Raw genomic sequence first — 17,561 nt, 5'->3', positions numbered from 1 at the left:
TATGGAGGCTGTTTCATCTCTTGATTTGTCGTCCGATCACTCTCCGGTCATCCTATCAATAAGTTTCATCATTTGTATTGAAAGAAAAGGCAGCGTCCTTATCGAATAAAGGCACAAACTGGGTGAAGTTTCGTGAAACGTTAAATGACAGTTTAAGTCTTAATATATCACTTAAAACAAGAGAGGAAATAGACAACGCTGTGGAAATTTTTAATAATACTGTTCAGAAATCTGCTTGGAGTGCAACGCCCTGAACTTAATAATACAACGTGTGTGGCAATATCAATTACCCAATATATATTAAGCAGCACATTGCTCAAAAACGTCGCTTACGAAGAATATGGCAAAATTCTAGAAACGTAAGAGATAAAACAATGTTTAACAGAGCATCAAGACAGTTTAAAGATTTTGCTTAAAAACTTAAAAAAACATATGGTTTCAAGAATTCACTTCAAATCTCTCCCCAACTGAAGCAAACAGACTATTCTTTATGGAAAGTAACAAAAAGCACAAAGAAACCGCAAGTGCCCATTCCTCCAATATCTAAACCAGATGGTTCTTGGGCGAAAAGTAACAGAGAGAAAAATGATTTGTTTGCTGCATATTTTAGTAATGTTTTCAAACCATACCCTGTAGATAACAACTTTGATAATAGACATGTTGTAAAGGAGTTTCTTGATTCACCTAACCAACTCTCACTACCTATTGGCTCCTTTAAAACCATCTGAAATATATGATGAGATTAAAAATCTTAATCCCAAAAAGGCCCCTGGTTATGAGTTAATAACAGGTAAGATACTACAAGAACTTCATAGAAAAGCCATACTCTTTCTTACTTTCGTATTTAATGCTATTTTTGAGACTTGAATACTTCCCATCACAATGGAAGGTGGCTCAAGTTATTGTTATTCCTAAGACCAGGAAAAACCTCAAAACGAAGTAATGTCCTACAGGCCAATCAGTCTACTACCTATACCTTCTAAATTATTCGAAAAGTTATTTTTAAAACGACTTCAAGTTTTTTATAACTGAATGCAATTTAATTCCCAATCATCAGTTTGGTTTCAGAGTGCACCCACTCCACTATCGAACAAGTCCATAGAGTAGCTAATATAATAAGGCAAGATTTGGAATCAAGAAAATTTTGTTCTGCAGCATTTCTCGATGTGAGTCAAGCCTTTGACAAAGTGTGGCATGAAGGGCTTCTATTCAAAATAAAAAGTCATCTACCTCACACTGTTTACAACATTATAAAATCTTATTTAGAACGAAGGTATTTTCAAATCAAGTTTGATGATTGTCTTTCAGATCTGAATGAAATAAACTCTGGTGTACCTCAGGGAAGTGTACTAGGTCCAGTGCTGTACTTAATTTTCACTGCAGACATTCCAACTAATCAAAATTCTTTGACAGCAACATTCGCCGATGACACTGCCGTACTGGCATCCCACTCCAACCAAGTTGTAGCGTCACAAATTCTACAAACTAACTTAAATTCTATCACAGTTTTGGCTTAAAACTTGGAGAATTAAAGTGAATGAAACTAAATCTGTTCACGTCACATTTACGTTGAAACATGACACCTGTCCACCAGTGTTTTTTTAAACAACATTCAAATTCCTCAAAGGAAATGAAGCTAAGTATCTGGGTGTACATCTCGATAGGAAGCTGACTTGGAAACCACACATATGGAACAAAAGGCTCCAATTAAATTCAAAAATTTTCAAAACTAAATTGGCTTTTTGGGAACAAATCCCATTTATCAATAGAAAGCAAACTGTTGTTGTACAAGACTGTTCTAAAGCCCATCTGGACGTACGGAATTCAACTGTGGGGAGTTGCTTCTACATCAAATATTGAAATTATACAGCGTTTCCAATCTAAAGTTCTCCGAAAGATATTACAGGCCCCATGGTATGTTCGTAATGAAGTCATTCACAGAGACACGAATATCCCTTTTGTTACTGAAGAAATTCCAAAGTTCTGCATCCAAGTATCAAAACAAATTAAACTCTCATCCTAACTACTTGGCTATTAATCTGCTGGACAACAGTGACCATCAATTTCGGCTAAAAAGACATGATTTCTTAAAGCTGATCGATTTTAAAGATGAACAATCTCTTAAATGTTTATGTTAATTAAGGTTAATGAACTTTGATTAACCATGTCCTTAAGATTTATCATCAAATTTACTTATTGTTTGTTGTATATAAACAGATTGTAAATAAATTGAAGTAAAAAAAAAAAAAAAAAAAAAATATTATGTTTAAAAATGTGGTAACACGACGCCAACAATTCGCCGAGCCAACGATTCATAGAGTAAAATGCCTGTCACCATAGAGTATTGATATAATTCATTACTCTATGCCTATCACCTAGTAACTCAGCGGTTATGTGCTGCTCTTTCAATTAGTCATCTATCCATTCGCTTCTCTACACTTGCGTCGGAAACGATTTTATAAGTATCTAGTTCTAGTTGTATTTAATGAGATAACATATAGGCCCTTTTAAGTTCAACCACAATCTTCATAAAAACAATTTAAAATTATTTTAATTATACTTATACTATAGTCAACTGCAAGGTTCATTTTCAAATTCTGTGTACATTAATAGTATAATTAATTCCTACATTCTGTTTCGGTTCATATAATAAATGTTTCTAGTTTTATGTCCAGTTCGATTCTGCAGATCTAAAACAGCTAATAATAAGGCTACCTTTGGCTATAATATTGTTTAACTAGTATAATCAACAATAATGGTTCAATTTAGTGTTGCCAGAGAATTACACACTATTGCAAGGGTTATAAACTTTTGCTTTCCTGATTGTGTTTGTAAATTAATTGTTCTCTAAAAGACCTTAGAATGTTTCAAAGCATTTGTTTTTCAAACACATTTCTGCCGTGACGCATAACTGAAAAATACGTGGCTCTCTAAATCGAATAAAGTACATGAGTAAGAAATAAATACGCAAAAAGATTTTTTTAAGCAATGTCGAAAAAATATTATAATATAATGCCCGATTTGAACTTCAAAATATTATAGAACAAGTTTAAATTCTATAACAAATAATTTTTGGTGATGGTATTTTTACGAAAACACTGAAAATTGCTTCACGCATACTAGCAATTTACAGCTACAGTATTAATTACTAAGGCAAAAAAGGTCAGAAAATGTTTCGAAATTTATCTGATGGATAATATGTAATTCTTATTATCCATCTTATAAAAAATTAAACTTAAGACATCTGTAAGGTGTACTTAGCTAACACCTTTTTGGCGAAATTAATTTTCTCCTTAATTTCCAACCGATTTTCATTTGGAAAACAAATTTAGAGCATTATTTTATTTATAATAACAAAAGTAATGCATATAACTTTGATTAAAAATTTGAAAATAAATATTTGTATGTACTCTTCTGTCGGATGATGCATTTTTACGAATTTTTAAGTGTTTAATTTTTAAATCGGATGTTAATTAATTGTAATAGCTCTTTCCATCATTTCCGGTACTTATTTATCTCTTGCCATCATTTCCTGTACTTATTTATCTCTTGCGTTTCGTAACTTCCGTTACACTCCTCTTCAAGGCCCGAGAACTATCTCATTATTGAAGTTACATTGTTCATGCAGAACTTATCTTGGTATGACGATTCAAACATTGTACGCAGTGTTGAAAATTCGGAATAAAACTATTTTATGTACTTAGTAAATTATTTTTCACTTGCTGAAAACTGTTAAGATTCCTATATACTCGTGTATATACCATAACTACTCTACACAGAACATTTATTCATTGTTCTTGAGGTTTTTAATCTTCCATACGTCAATTTTAATGATTATCTAGTTTACAAATAAGGTTCCAAAATTAAAATTGAATGAACAAAAAAATCGGAACTACAAATTAACGTAACTTTGGTGCTACTCCTTGTGACTCAGTTCGAAACTAACGTTTAGTCCTAAGTGTTTTAGATATAGAGTGTATGAAGTTGACACACGTCACGTTTGTTGTGGTTCCTCACAATGTTTTCCGATGTTTTGTTGTCTGTAACCTAGTTTGTAGTCGATGAACTAGCTTAGATATCCACCTGAGGAAGAGTGTGGACGGCAGATTATGAAACGTATGTTTGGTATCACTTAAAAATGGTAAATATCGAAAATGATGTTTCCTTCACAAAGCCTCTATTGTCAAAAACAAACTTTAACACAGAAAATTATTTTGGAAATGTTCCAAACTTTATTTACATTTATCAAAGTTACTACTATAGATGGTTCCATAGAGTTTTCCCACCCAGCAGTGCATGGGATTATAGGCTACCTTATCACATACTTATCATTAATCTATTCATTGACTTCTAAAACTATTGCCCTTGTACAGAGTGTTTCCTAACTTTGTCGTATATCTTAGGGGATAGCTGCTATGATTGTAGTACTAATTCTATAATATATATACATGGGATTTTACGTTTTTGTATTTTATCAGTCTGTATTTTGTATTGTAACATATTTAAATATATATTTAGAACAACATATAATTAGAGAAAATATTTAAATACGAGGTTTATATACGTCTGTGACTGAAAATACCACATTTACTTAACCTAATCATATAAGAGTGAAATTCCTCTTCAAAGCCACTTCCGAATTATGTAGCCTACCTACTAAATTTCTTTATATTAACACCTTGTAAGATACGTGTTGCACGCGTTAGGTAAAATCGTATTTCAATTAACATCTTTAACGATTTTATAACAGATCTTGTATGATGTTAGTATTAACATGTTTATAGTAAAAATTAGGAATTAAATGTCTAATCTTTAGTAGATGTTCATTGATTGGTCTCCGACATCTCCTCCTGGACACCCCACAGTTCTAGCTTACTGGCTGAGCGTTAGCGAAGCCTATCACTCGAAGGCCTAGTAAAATTTTATTTCTATCTGTCTATCTGTCCGCACGATATATCGAGGACAAACTAACCTTTAGGTTTGAAATGTTGCATGATGCATCATGATTGGATAGAAATAATTTGCATGTTGCTTGTACAGAAATATATAGGTAAAACTGAGTTCGATGATGGTGCATGTCATTCCATGGAATTTGGCTGAGCGTCAGCGAACATTCATTGGATTGGTCTTATGGATGACAATGATGGTAACGATTAAATTACAGAATATATAAATTTGTAAATTAACTGAGCACAAATATATGGCATTTTAACATGTGATATAGTAATACATGTTACCTAATGAAACTATACATGAAACTTGCATGCATTTGTTAACAACACATTTTGTGGCGTATACCCTGTTAAGTATAATTAAGTAGGTAATCAATAAAATCAAAGTATACGTCAAAATCTAAAAGTTAAATGTATACAAAATAGTACAAAAAGGCCACGTAAGGCCGATAGGAATAATCAATCACTAATTGAATGAGTACCGAAGTTCGTGAATGAAATCAATTTGTAAATTGCATTTACTAATCATGATTTGTGGGTAAACAGGACTATCTGCATTTACTCTAATCTAATTATAGGCCTAAATGAAAATGTTTGTGGTTTGATTAAGAGCTTTTAGTTTTGATAAACCACGTGCCTGTTGTAGCAGTAGTTTGATGTAGTATTCATCCCAGTGATAGTAAGAAGTATATTGTTGAATAATGGACTCGAACAAGATTTCCTCCAGTGAAGCAATTGGTAGATGTCATGTTGTTTCTACTACTAATACATGTTTTAAAGTACTCAACATTTCTGAAAGTATATTATTGTTTTAGCATATTTTGAAGTTAAATTATGTTATAATCAATGAGCGATGGCCGACTAAGTATTGGACATTTCCCGTTGAGATAAAACTTGGAATACGTGTGTGTTTTGGATTCAGGAGACAGATAACATTCATAGTTCGCATGTAACTTCATCCACATCTGATTAATACTGTCCGGTCTACCCCAGGGATCTGATATAGTTCCATTTTTCTTCCTAGTTTTACGATTTGCCGTTATCTGATAGTTGTTAATCTGATAGATTGATATATATATATATACTGATCCTTTAATTTGATTAGCATTTTCGTTTCGATTATAATAGATCTAAACGAACCTTTTCATTTTGCTGATATTTCAACCTGTTGTCATTAATCAATACATATATATATATATATATATATTGATTAATGACAACGTGAGGGACGGTCGGAATAGTTCCAATGTATTTATAACAAACAATAATGAAACGTAGTTATCAAAATAACTAAAAAAATATTCTTACCAAAATTGGGCTGTGTATATAATAAAAACAGGTTGAAATATCAGCAAAATGAAAAGGTTCGTTTAGATCTATTATAATCGAAACGAAAATGCTAATCAAATTAAAGGATCAGTCTTTCTAAATTTTTATATTTAAAAAAGTTTAATGTGTGTCCAAAAATAATTTAAAAACACTTTATATTAAATATGAAATAGTGTACAAAAATATATTTTCCTCCTGAATAAAAGAAATGTAATTAGTTTATGACAAAAAGCTGTTCCTAAAATATTAAAGTATCAAAAAAGATTAAATATTTTTGTAAAATCTAAATGTTAACACTATCTGATATTGTATAAAGTTTTCGACCAAGGAAAGCATTATGTTTACTAGAACCCGAATTTCCAAAATATTCTCAAAATTTGTATAACATGTCATCCATAAAATCAAAACTGAAATTATCCACAAGTAATATTATTACACCATCGAACTGTTACATGCTACCCTGCGGAGATTTAGAGCTGTAATGGTTATTAATTATTATGTTGCAGTTTAAAATTACGTTTCCTAAACAAATACATTTATTGTAGAACCTTTTGTTACTATTTCGTCAGAACCACTGAGAATTAAATTGTTTGAAATAAGTATAATTGATAAATTTTGTTTATTGGAATCGAAATTTTAAATCAACAAATACTTATATATCCTTAGACTATTAGAAATATAATTTCAAATTATGTGAGAATTAGATTTTAAGAGAGATTAAAATAAAGTATTTGCATTCGGTAGTGAGCTGCAACTGTAATTACTCAGTACTCTTGACAAGGACGTAGCCAGCGAGGGGATCCAGCGGGTCCGGAACCCCCAAATGTTTCGTATTAATTATTTCTATTAGTAAACTATTATTAATATTGAAATAATTCAGTATTACTGGCATGTACTGCTGAAAGATCGTTCTCAACAAATAAACGGATCAAGAACTTTTTAAGGAACAAAATCTCTCAGTCCACTACGTGAAAAAATCAGTTGTCTGGACCCGGTCCCCCCCCCCTTGAATTATTTCCTGGCTATGTGCCGCCTCCAGTAGGCTATGGGTACGGTCTTTGTATAGCAGGTGATTACAACTCTAATGTTGGGATAGAGTTAGGCTACCACGGAAAGGCTGATGAATTTTCATTACTCTGCCGAAGCTGGTAGGATATTTTAAAAAGGTAGCCGATAAAGGGGATAAAATTTAATTACTACAAAAGCAATAACGAAAGGGTATTTCTACAGGATTGTTCTGTGGAAAAGGTTGATTATGGATTTTCCAACCCCAAGAATATTGATTTCGTACGTTTTTGTTTTTTTTTCTTACGCAAAAGTTTTAAACAATAGAAATTTCTGGAACCGATATGCATTTTCTGAGCAGTGTTATACATATAAAATACTTGAAATTATTTTTAAAACGTTTAATGTATTTATTAAAAGTTGCAATTTTGACACAGTTATGTTCCTATTACAACTATTGCGATTAAAAGGTTTCTAATAATTTTGTTTTGAAGTCTTATCCACGTTTATTTTATTATATTATTATTAATTACTACCGTGGGTTAATAGGTGGCTTTTAAATTTTTAACAGCTTAAATAAATCAATTTCGAGAATTAATACTCGCAATGACGCGATATAGGTAGGTAGGTGAGTATGTATTATAGACAGATACAGTCAAATTAATGATGCGATTTAGGTAGGTAGGTGAGTACGTATTATAGACAGATAAAGTCAAATTAATGATGTGATGTAGGTAGGTAGGTGAGTACGTATTATAGACAGATAAAGTCAAATTAATGATGCGATATAGGTAGGTAGGTGAGTAGGCTACGTATTATACAGGTAGACAAAGTTAAATTAATGACGCAATATAGGTAGGTGAGAACACATTATAGACAGACAATCTCGCCTATAGCCTACATGATCTACCAATGCGCCACAATAGTAGTAGGTTTAGACTGTGATTCATTCATTCATGAAACTGTGATGAGGACGCCTTTTTAGAAATGAGATAGATTATGCTACGAAACTGTGAAGTTGAGCTTAGAAATTACGAAATAAGACAAAATTACTTACTCTGCCCAACTTTCAATGTTTGTTTCACTGTGTATGTACTAATGAAAATGTATTATTATTTCGTTGTATAGCCTAATCGAGACTAAAAGGTAATAGTTGTGCAAAATAATGGTTATAAGGTATAATGTACTGAATGTAGTAAGATATGCAAGTAGTTTCATAAATAGCCGCTAGGTGTCAGTAGCGTACAGATCAAACTCAACAAATAAACTGGATATGAATTTACCGTATATTTTAACTTGTATTGTTGGAATATTATGCTTACTTTAACATTTTCCCATTTACAATGTGAACAAAAAGTATATTGCATTTATTACCTGTTTTGTGACAAAATGTTACCAAATAATAAAAGCGTATTATTTAACGTCTGACTCATTAAATTAGTTTATGCAATTTACATCATAGGGTTGTACATCTTTGTTTTGTACACAACACCAGAAATGAGTGAAATCAGTGTAGTGCTGCTTATATTTTAAAATTAATACACTCTTTATTATTTCTTGATATTTTAGTTTATATAATACATAGGGTTAATGGGAAATGATGGACATAATATACTTAGGCATATTTGATATCTACAGAATATTCGTGCAACCATTGTATTAAAGATAAATAATAGTATAGGAGAGATAAATTAGATAGTAAACTTAATTTTATATCTTTATGTTTGATATTAATTACAATAAAAATACACTTTTAATTGGCCCGTCGTAGAGTGTATTACAACAGTCTGAAATATCTTATTAACCTTTTAATTGTGAATTAGAAAAATCTAAACCGGGATTAGTGCATTAAAAAAGACAAAAGGGTTGCATGTGTTTGCAATTCAGACAATTTAACTATATATTATGTACCTTAACATAATTTATATTTTCGTATTTTTATATCAATGAGAAAGGAGAGTTAACCTCCAACTCCCAACCTAAAGGTTACGCAATGAGACATCTCACGAGCACAAAATTGTTTAAGGTTAAACGTTGCTCTTATAGGATAAAACAAAAGTATTAGGGTATCAGGATGTACATATATAACACAAATTACCTTCTTTCCCTTCTTGTAGACGAAACAGTGGCAATTCTTTTTCCCGCAGTCGTTCATGGTGTGGACACAAAACTTGTAAATTAAAACAGAAGACAAAAAGTGAACTTGTTGAAGTCGACGAACAAGGCTGACGATGAACTAACCGACCGACTTGGAGTACGAACGGGATCTGCCCCTTGGTTGACGGGTGCTGTGCTGACGCTGCTACTCTGCTCATCTATGTTGCTCCAGTAGCTGTTGCGGTTATCAGCACGTCCCAGTTGCTGAGTCACCCGCCATGAGTTGCAGCTGAACCTCAAGATGTCACCACTCCCACGCAGCGCAACCTTTCGCTTCCGTTTTCAATTTTTAGGGCACTTGCAAGAGTTCTATATTGAGGCTTAATTACACATGTTCAAAACATCCTTCTAGAATACGATTATTCGCACCCAAAATCAGTGAGGAATATTCTAAACTCTTAGTTTTCCATCTGTCTATCTGCAAGTGTTTTTTAAACAGGATGAGACTACGCCAGACCAGATGTCGCATAACAAACTTCGCTGAAGTTGTATGTAGAATTTCAAGTCTATGCTCATTTCATTCTCAAGATGTCCTGTAGTTTGACAGACAATCAGACATAAAATGATCTTTTACAGCCCCCAGGCACACAGAAGGGTTGTTGAGAGACTAATAAATTATAGGCTTAATACGCTCAGCCAAACCCCATGGATGGGCATGCGGTATTCTTGTCCATGCACCATGGATAACTCGTTCTTGCCTGTCTAGAGATGAATTTTTATGAATTCTGAAGTCTACTGATGAATTCTTTCTCTAGAAATATTGCAAATAATTTAGGTAGGCAAAAGCATGAAGAAGTCTATTCAGAAATGAAGTTAATTGCACAAAAAAGGTGTCCATAGCAATTCAAATGACAATTCGATCTTGAAATGTCCTTCAAAAATATGACACACAGGCAGATAGACAGACAAACAGACAGGAAAGGAATTTAACCAGTTCACTTAGTAATGGTTCAGGGAAATATACAAAATTTTGAATTTATAGCTCATTCTCGAAACATAACCTTGAGTTATAGGCTTCCTGATGCTTAGCCATATCCAACGGAGGCGCCATTGTTGAACTCTGTCTATAGCCTATATAAATAAACAGAAAAAACGAAGTATTCGACGGAACGTAACGAAAGTCTTACCAACAAAACCGACAAAATAACCTCATTACACGAATTACTGTAACAATAATATTAAATGTAATATAACTTTAATCAACTTGTTACGAATCTGTTTGTTCTGCGACTTTTTCGTTGATATCAAGGTTACTCATAAGACCAAAGTAACAATGTTTGATAACGCTCACATCAAATCCAATGGACGGACGTGCACCTTCATCGAACTCATTCTTGTCTATTTAGACATGCTATGAATGTTAAGTCTACAAATGAAATCGTTCTGTAGAGAGAGGCTACATAAAAGATCACCGAAAGTCTATAGAGGGATTTTTCGCCGCAGCTACATAGCTACTCGTATTTCCATAGTCAGAGGAGGGGGGGGGGCAAGCCCTAAATTTGCCGCCCTTTTCCACCACTCAACATCAGAGGACACACAAATTTTCTTTTTTGCTGCTTCTAAATCAGTATGTAAATAATCCCGAAGTACTTAAAATTATTATTATATTTGTTACTAGCAGTTACCCGCGGTTTCGCTATTTTGAAGAGCTAAGAGCGTTCTTCTTAGTCAAATAGTTTATGATATAATATGATGGAATCGTATGACAATGTTTTAATTCAAACGTAGGCATATATCTGGTAACTATTATTGCAATTCCCGTGGTTAAGGGATTTACAATGTTTACTGGCTCATTACATTTTTGCGCGTGTTGAAGACTTCGTAAAAATGTATACTTATTATACATTTTTAGTTCAATTAAATTACATTTCTGATGTTACAGTTGAGTCCCTATCCTAATATCCTAATCAAGGTAATGCACACAAATAAAAGTCTTAGAAACCTGCTTTGGTCAAAAACGTATGCTTCCGTCCCTTTTTGATTTATATCCGGTGAAAGACAACTCCAGTGTTTAAGTTGAGTTTGTCTTATTGTCCCATTAAGAAAAATATAAATACCTACTAAGAAGTGGAAAGATGGTCTACGGCTTTTTATCAACGAATGGTCTGAAAATATATATATTCTCACCGTTCATACAGTATATATGGTGGTGCACAGTTAAGTGCACCATATTATATAGTCTACTAAGTCAAAGGAACCAACCAGTTCCGAGCACTATGTGCAAACATTCACAACTTTGTTCATTATGGTGGGATTTATAATAACGTTTAAATAGTATTTACTATACATTAGATAGTTTAATTGGTTACTGGTATAATCTGTAATAAAAATTAGACAGTCATATTTGAATTGCGTTTCGTAAATATTATAATTATTATTCCAAATTCTAAAGTATTCCAGGAAACCTTTCCGATTTTCTCTCTATACAAATCCTTATTGAACTCCAATACAGAATTAGCCGACTGGCCCAGTCGTTTACGAGATTAGCGCTTAGAAACACATTTACCGATTCATTTTGATTTATTATACTAGAAAGATGAAAAGAAATAAAAAGTGACCAAACGGCCTGTTGAGTTTTTACTGTTGTAACAATTATTTTTTTTATTTAAATTTCTTTCGTCAACCCGATATCCTCCCGCTGGCTATGTCACTGTTTGAGAACGACAGCAATATTAAACTTACAATTTACATCTTTCAAAGCATTAAAACTGGTGTTAATATCGTTAAAAACTATAATTACAAGGTAAGAGTACGTAACTGCACGTGTCACGTAACATGCTTCGCTAAGTTCACTAAACAGTTTTAAATCTATATAACTCATTACATACATTCTCTAAATATCCTATGGACTGACATACAGTCATAATATACATGTAAATGCAAGTAAATGGTTTTATCCTCTCTTTAGACAAAAGAGAAATTGTATCAGCCTACTGAGAGATAGGCTTCAATTACGCTCAGCAAACTCTCATTATCCAACATGCATCATCATAGAACTCCATTCTTGTCTATGTATACACGAAGTGTAATGCCACATTTAAACTCCAGAGTTAAAATATTTCTCAAAATATATTGCCACATGGTACATTCACATTTTTTTATCAGTACGACATATTTTACAGCTGTGTTCAAGTGGTACAAGTTTAGGTGATCTAGTGAGGGTACTGCAACGCAAGAGTGCGTTGAAGTGAAACATTGTTACAGATTTTTTATAGTGACTACAGTCTATTATATTTTTTTTTAGTCTATAAATAAAATTGTCACTCATTAAAATCTCAAATTATTGTACACAGTTTGCAAATGTATTTATTCTGTTATTTTCTCGTTACCATCGTAGTTACCCATACGACGAATGTAAGTATTTATTGCTACCCTCAGCCAAATCTCATGGAGTGACAGACACCATAATCAAACTCAGTGTTAAAATGAATCAGTGAATATTCATGTAAAATTTCAAGGGTATAGGTCAGTTTATTTCCAAGACATCGTGCGGACAGATTAACAGACAGACAGACGGTTAAAGTGAGATACATATTATCCAGCCCCTCGAGTGATCATCAAATGACTTAAAAAGATACAAAGTATACAATATCTACACATGTGCGTCTCCAGGAGAGTTCACTTCTGCTTGGTTTACACCTTTCTATTCAACCCACACTGGGTGTAGCAAAACCTTTCTCTTAAATAAGAACAATTCTATGGATGTCCAGGAGCGGATCATCATTAACCGTAAATGACTAGATATTGGAGTGCAAGGGTAGATCGATAGGCCTAGTCTACTGCGGGAGATGACTGCAAAGGCTGGTACAGAGCTGGTCTCCTCTTACACATCCCGAATATCCTGTCAATACGTAAGCAAGCGTAAATATCCTGTTAGGACTGATTGTAGTGAGAGGTTTCTCATCTTCTTGTGAAGAAAAACGAAAAAATTGTAATGTTGTGTCCAATTTCAAATATATATTTATATTTAAGGATAAAATTCAAGGAACACAAAGAATTAAATCCAAATTATTATGTTTTTTTAATTTTATTGTTTATAACTATAATAACATCAACTCCTCAAAGCTACCACGCTCCCTTGGGCTCAGAGCCCGAGGGCCTGAAGTTTTCGAAAGCATGTATAATGAACTATAATCCCTGCCCTGGTTATATTAGTTACACAGTGCAGTATTGTGGAACTACTACAACACAAGCTATGTATGGCCTTGGCTAAGATTTATTCAACTAACATGTCTCCTCTTTGTCAGAGACGGGTACAACTTCGCTGAGTAGGCGCCCCCGTTTCCTGCTCGACCATTATCTACACCACGTGCTCGCCAACAGCCCCGCCTGCACCACAATCTTCTTATCAGCAGACGCGTCTTGCAGTCGCACTAGCAGACGCAAACTGCGTGTCTTGTATGTTGTGATGGATTAATAATGGAGAAATAGTTGTATTTTTATGGGGTCACTCAAAAACTATTTTAAACCATATACCCACAAATCTGAAACTTAGCATATGTTGTACTAGCGCAGTCTGTATTGTGAAAAAATAATAGTAGGTTATCTATCATCATTTTAAAATGACGTATATTACACAGCTTGGAATTTAAATTTGAGAAGATAATTTTATAAAAATACTAAAAATGAATTGATTAATTTACCACAGTTTTTATTATAAATCCAGATATACCTGGTTATACAAATTTAATAATTAGTAATGGATTAGCGATGTGTGACCAAATTGTGTATCAGTCATGTATTATTGCTGAAGACGCAGTAAATTTATTGATCATACAGTTTTGGAACACGATATGTTTATTTATAACGTTTGGTTGATTTAAAAATAGCGGTAGCAAAAACAAGGTTTTATAAAATTTACACAGCCAACTATATTGTTTGTATTTTAAAAAGAATGTCAGAAGATATTGTATCGCGACATCTCTCTCTCTCTCTCTCTCTCTCTCTCTCTCTCTCTCTCTCTCTCTCTCTCTCTCTCTCTCCCCTCTCTCTCCCTCTCTCTCCTCTCTCTCCCTCTCTCTCTCTCTCCTCTCTCTCTTCCTCCCTATCACTCTCTCTCTCTCTCCTCTCTCTCTCTCTCCCTCTCTCTCACCCTCTCCTCTCTCTCTTCCTCCCTCCCTATCACTCTCTCTCTCTCTCTCTCTCTCTCTCTCTCTCTCTCTCTCTCTCTCTCTCTCTCTTCGTCAGCTATGACGGCTTCGATGTACACTTGTTTATTTAAAAAGTACACACACTGTTTCATGTCTTATACATGGTTGGCCCTCCCCGGGATTTGAACCCGTGTTCACACAGTTAGAGAGCCGAGACTATAACCATTAGTCTACGAAGGAGAATAAAAAGTTTCAGTTAGGTAGTTTGTTATTGGCTGAGCATCAGTAAAGCCTCTCGAGGGGCTAGGAAAAAATTTCATTTCTGTCTAACTGTCTGTCCACAGATATCTCGACAGTTCATTGACATAAGGAATTGAAATTTTGCATGAAGCATGAATTTTACATTTATATATGAGAAATATCGAAGTTCGATGATGATACATGTCACTCCAAGGGATTTGGTTGAGCGTTAGCGAACATTTTTACATTGGTCTTGTGGGAAACCATGATGGCAACGGGAAATCATGGAATAAACAATTTGTAAGCAGCTTGAGTACATGTGATAACATTTGTTGGATGGCTTGATAAGACTGTCGTTACTTGCTGCCGGGTCCTCCGACCTCCGATACTCTGTTGTATCAATTTATTTATACACGCAGTGTGTGAGGCAGACCCCGCATGCGATATACGGTAACACCGAGTATCCTCTAAACCAATTAGTGTAATGTTCACTGTCTAAACTACCGCTTTACTGATTTTACCAGTTCACATATGAAGTTCACCAGATCATATTGTAAACCGCCATTTTCTAAACATGCCTCTATTCTGAAACTGAAGTTATGTACAACTCGCAAGAGGGCCTCCTCCGTAGACTAACGGTTACAGTCTCGTCTCTCTCTAACCGAGAGATCACGGGCTCAAATCCCGGGGAGGTCCAATCTTGTACTTTGTACTTTAATAAAAACCAGTGCACTTCAAAGCCGGCATAACTGACGCTGAGGCTTAAATTAGATAATACAAAAATATAAATAAATAAAATCATAAAATATAACAAAAACTGCTATGAAAGTATAGCAATCCGGATCGCTGCATCTGACGTAATAATTATGTTTTTCGGCTATAATTCTAAGGCAGTAAAAGATAAACAATAAGATCAAATGCGAAAACCTGTCTTTTAAAAGGACTTTTTATATCATATACAAATTATTATGCGTTGCCATTTCAGAATGTTGAGTTTTAGACTTTTTTTGTATTCATCAAGTTTCAGAATTATGTAATTTGGAGAACGCGAAGAAAAGTGTTTCTACCACACTGCCACTTAACAGCAAGGACAGCCGGAACAGTGGCGTATGAAAGGGGGGGCGGCGGGGGCAGGCCGCACCGGTCTCTCAATTTTAAGAACAATGTACAAACAAAACAAAAAAATAAATCGCTAGCACAAAAATTCCTTTTTTGGGGATTCCTCCACTAGTACTAGCTCAGCTCTATGTATAATTCGGGGACTCCCGCAAAAGAGCCTAACGCTGTCATGGGGGATTCCCCGCCCCATACTCGCAATCTTTGACTTTTTAGTTGCAACATTACTCATTTGTTTCGTGTGTTGTGTTTGGTTGGCGTAAATTGTTAAACGTGTATTATTATATTTTTTTAGCCATCGAACACGAGGCGATACAAAATATAAATTTTGATGAAGTTATTGCTGAGTTTGCAGCTGTCAAAGCTAGAAAGAAGAAGTTTTAATTATATAACAGTTACCTTTCTATCTTAGTTATTATTGTTTTGCTATTTATTCAGTATTATAAATAATAAATGGTCCATGACCTTTATCATATAAAATGTATTACTTTTTACTTTCGATGGGGTGACACCATCAACTTCCGCACCGGGTGCCACCCAAGGTAGCTACGCCACTGAGCCGGAATAGTAGTAATGTGCGTCCATCGCAATCAATGTGTTAAGGGATAACTCAACAAAAGTTTGGAAAAGAATGGGGCCCCATGTGTTGTTAAGCTAACACAGTGCTTAGTTCTTCAGACCTACTCCAAAACGTTGGTACAGTGGAACCTCGATAAGTCGGATTAATCGGGACCGCGGCCGATCCGGGTTAACGAAAATCCGGGTTAGCCGGAGAATTCGGTAAAAATTAATAAAATACGGTATACTTACAGATAAACTCCATTATAATTGTAAAAACATCAAACATATGGACATTTAATTATTATTAATCCTTAAAGTACATTTATAACTGTTCATTTCCTGTTAAAAAAACTCAGTCAGTTTTGGTTGTGCCAATGTCGTCTGCCGCTTGCGTGCTGTGCGATCCCGCAGTCTCTTCAACATGAGCAATTCAGCCGGCGATGTTTCTGCCTGCCGCTCGAAATAAACCATTAGTTCATTTAGTTTGGTCACTGCATCTCCATGACTCATCACTGGATCTTCAATGTCACCGTCTGCCTCCTCAGCGTCTGATTCATTAGCATCAGGTAAAAACGACGCGATGACTTCCTCGTAAGTAAGTGGCTCATAGCCTCCGTTATTGTCTGCCCCTAACCACAGAGTAATGTCATTTTCATCGACTTCAGAGAGGATTTGGGGAAATACGCGTCTGTTATTGTTTCCGAGAATCCGGGACAATGACCGCCACTCGGCCGCCGTGTGCCATGAGTCACACACGCACTGTCGTACAGTCTCATCAAATACTGATGCAACATCGATTCACTGATACTATACCACTCAAAAATATTACGTTTTTATTATTGAAATATTTGTCTGATTTTTAATTTTTTAATTGAAAATCGGTCCGGGTTAGCCGGACTTCCGAATTAACGGGGGCCGACTTATCGGGGTTGTACTGTAATTATTACTGTTTGCGTCAAAATTTTCAGTAGAAATATAGACTACTTTAAATTGGTGTATAGCACAATCCATGTGTACATTTGAAAATTCCTCAAAACCACCCCTACACTATAAATTGGAGTATTTTGAAACGTTTTACAACAATTTAAACAATTTTGTTGGATTCTGTGAG

General features: G+C 34.4%; 1 protein-coding gene across 1 annotated transcript in view; it reads right to left on the bottom strand.

Annotated features, from left to right (window-relative positions):
- The window catches only part of LOC124366010 (protein groucho-like), a 133,673-nt gene extending 124,217 nt beyond the window's left edge, over positions 1-9,456 (bottom strand). The window contains 1 exon segment of the mRNA XM_046822201.1: positions 9,385-9,456. Within this exon segment, the coding sequence (XP_046678157.1) occupies positions 9,385-9,441 (57 nt within the window). The 5' untranslated portion in view covers positions 9,442-9,456.
- Between the last annotated feature and the right edge of the window lie 8,105 nt (positions 9,457-17,561).

This window comes from Homalodisca vitripennis, chromosome 7 (genome assembly GCF_021130785.1).
Source record: "Homalodisca vitripennis isolate AUS2020 chromosome 7, UT_GWSS_2.1, whole genome shotgun sequence".
In the NCBI taxonomy this organism is placed as follows: domain Eukaryota; kingdom Metazoa; phylum Arthropoda; class Insecta; order Hemiptera; family Cicadellidae; genus Homalodisca; species Homalodisca vitripennis.
Note: the sequence above shows the minus strand (reverse complement) of the source record. Positions and strands in the feature narration are given on the sequence as shown.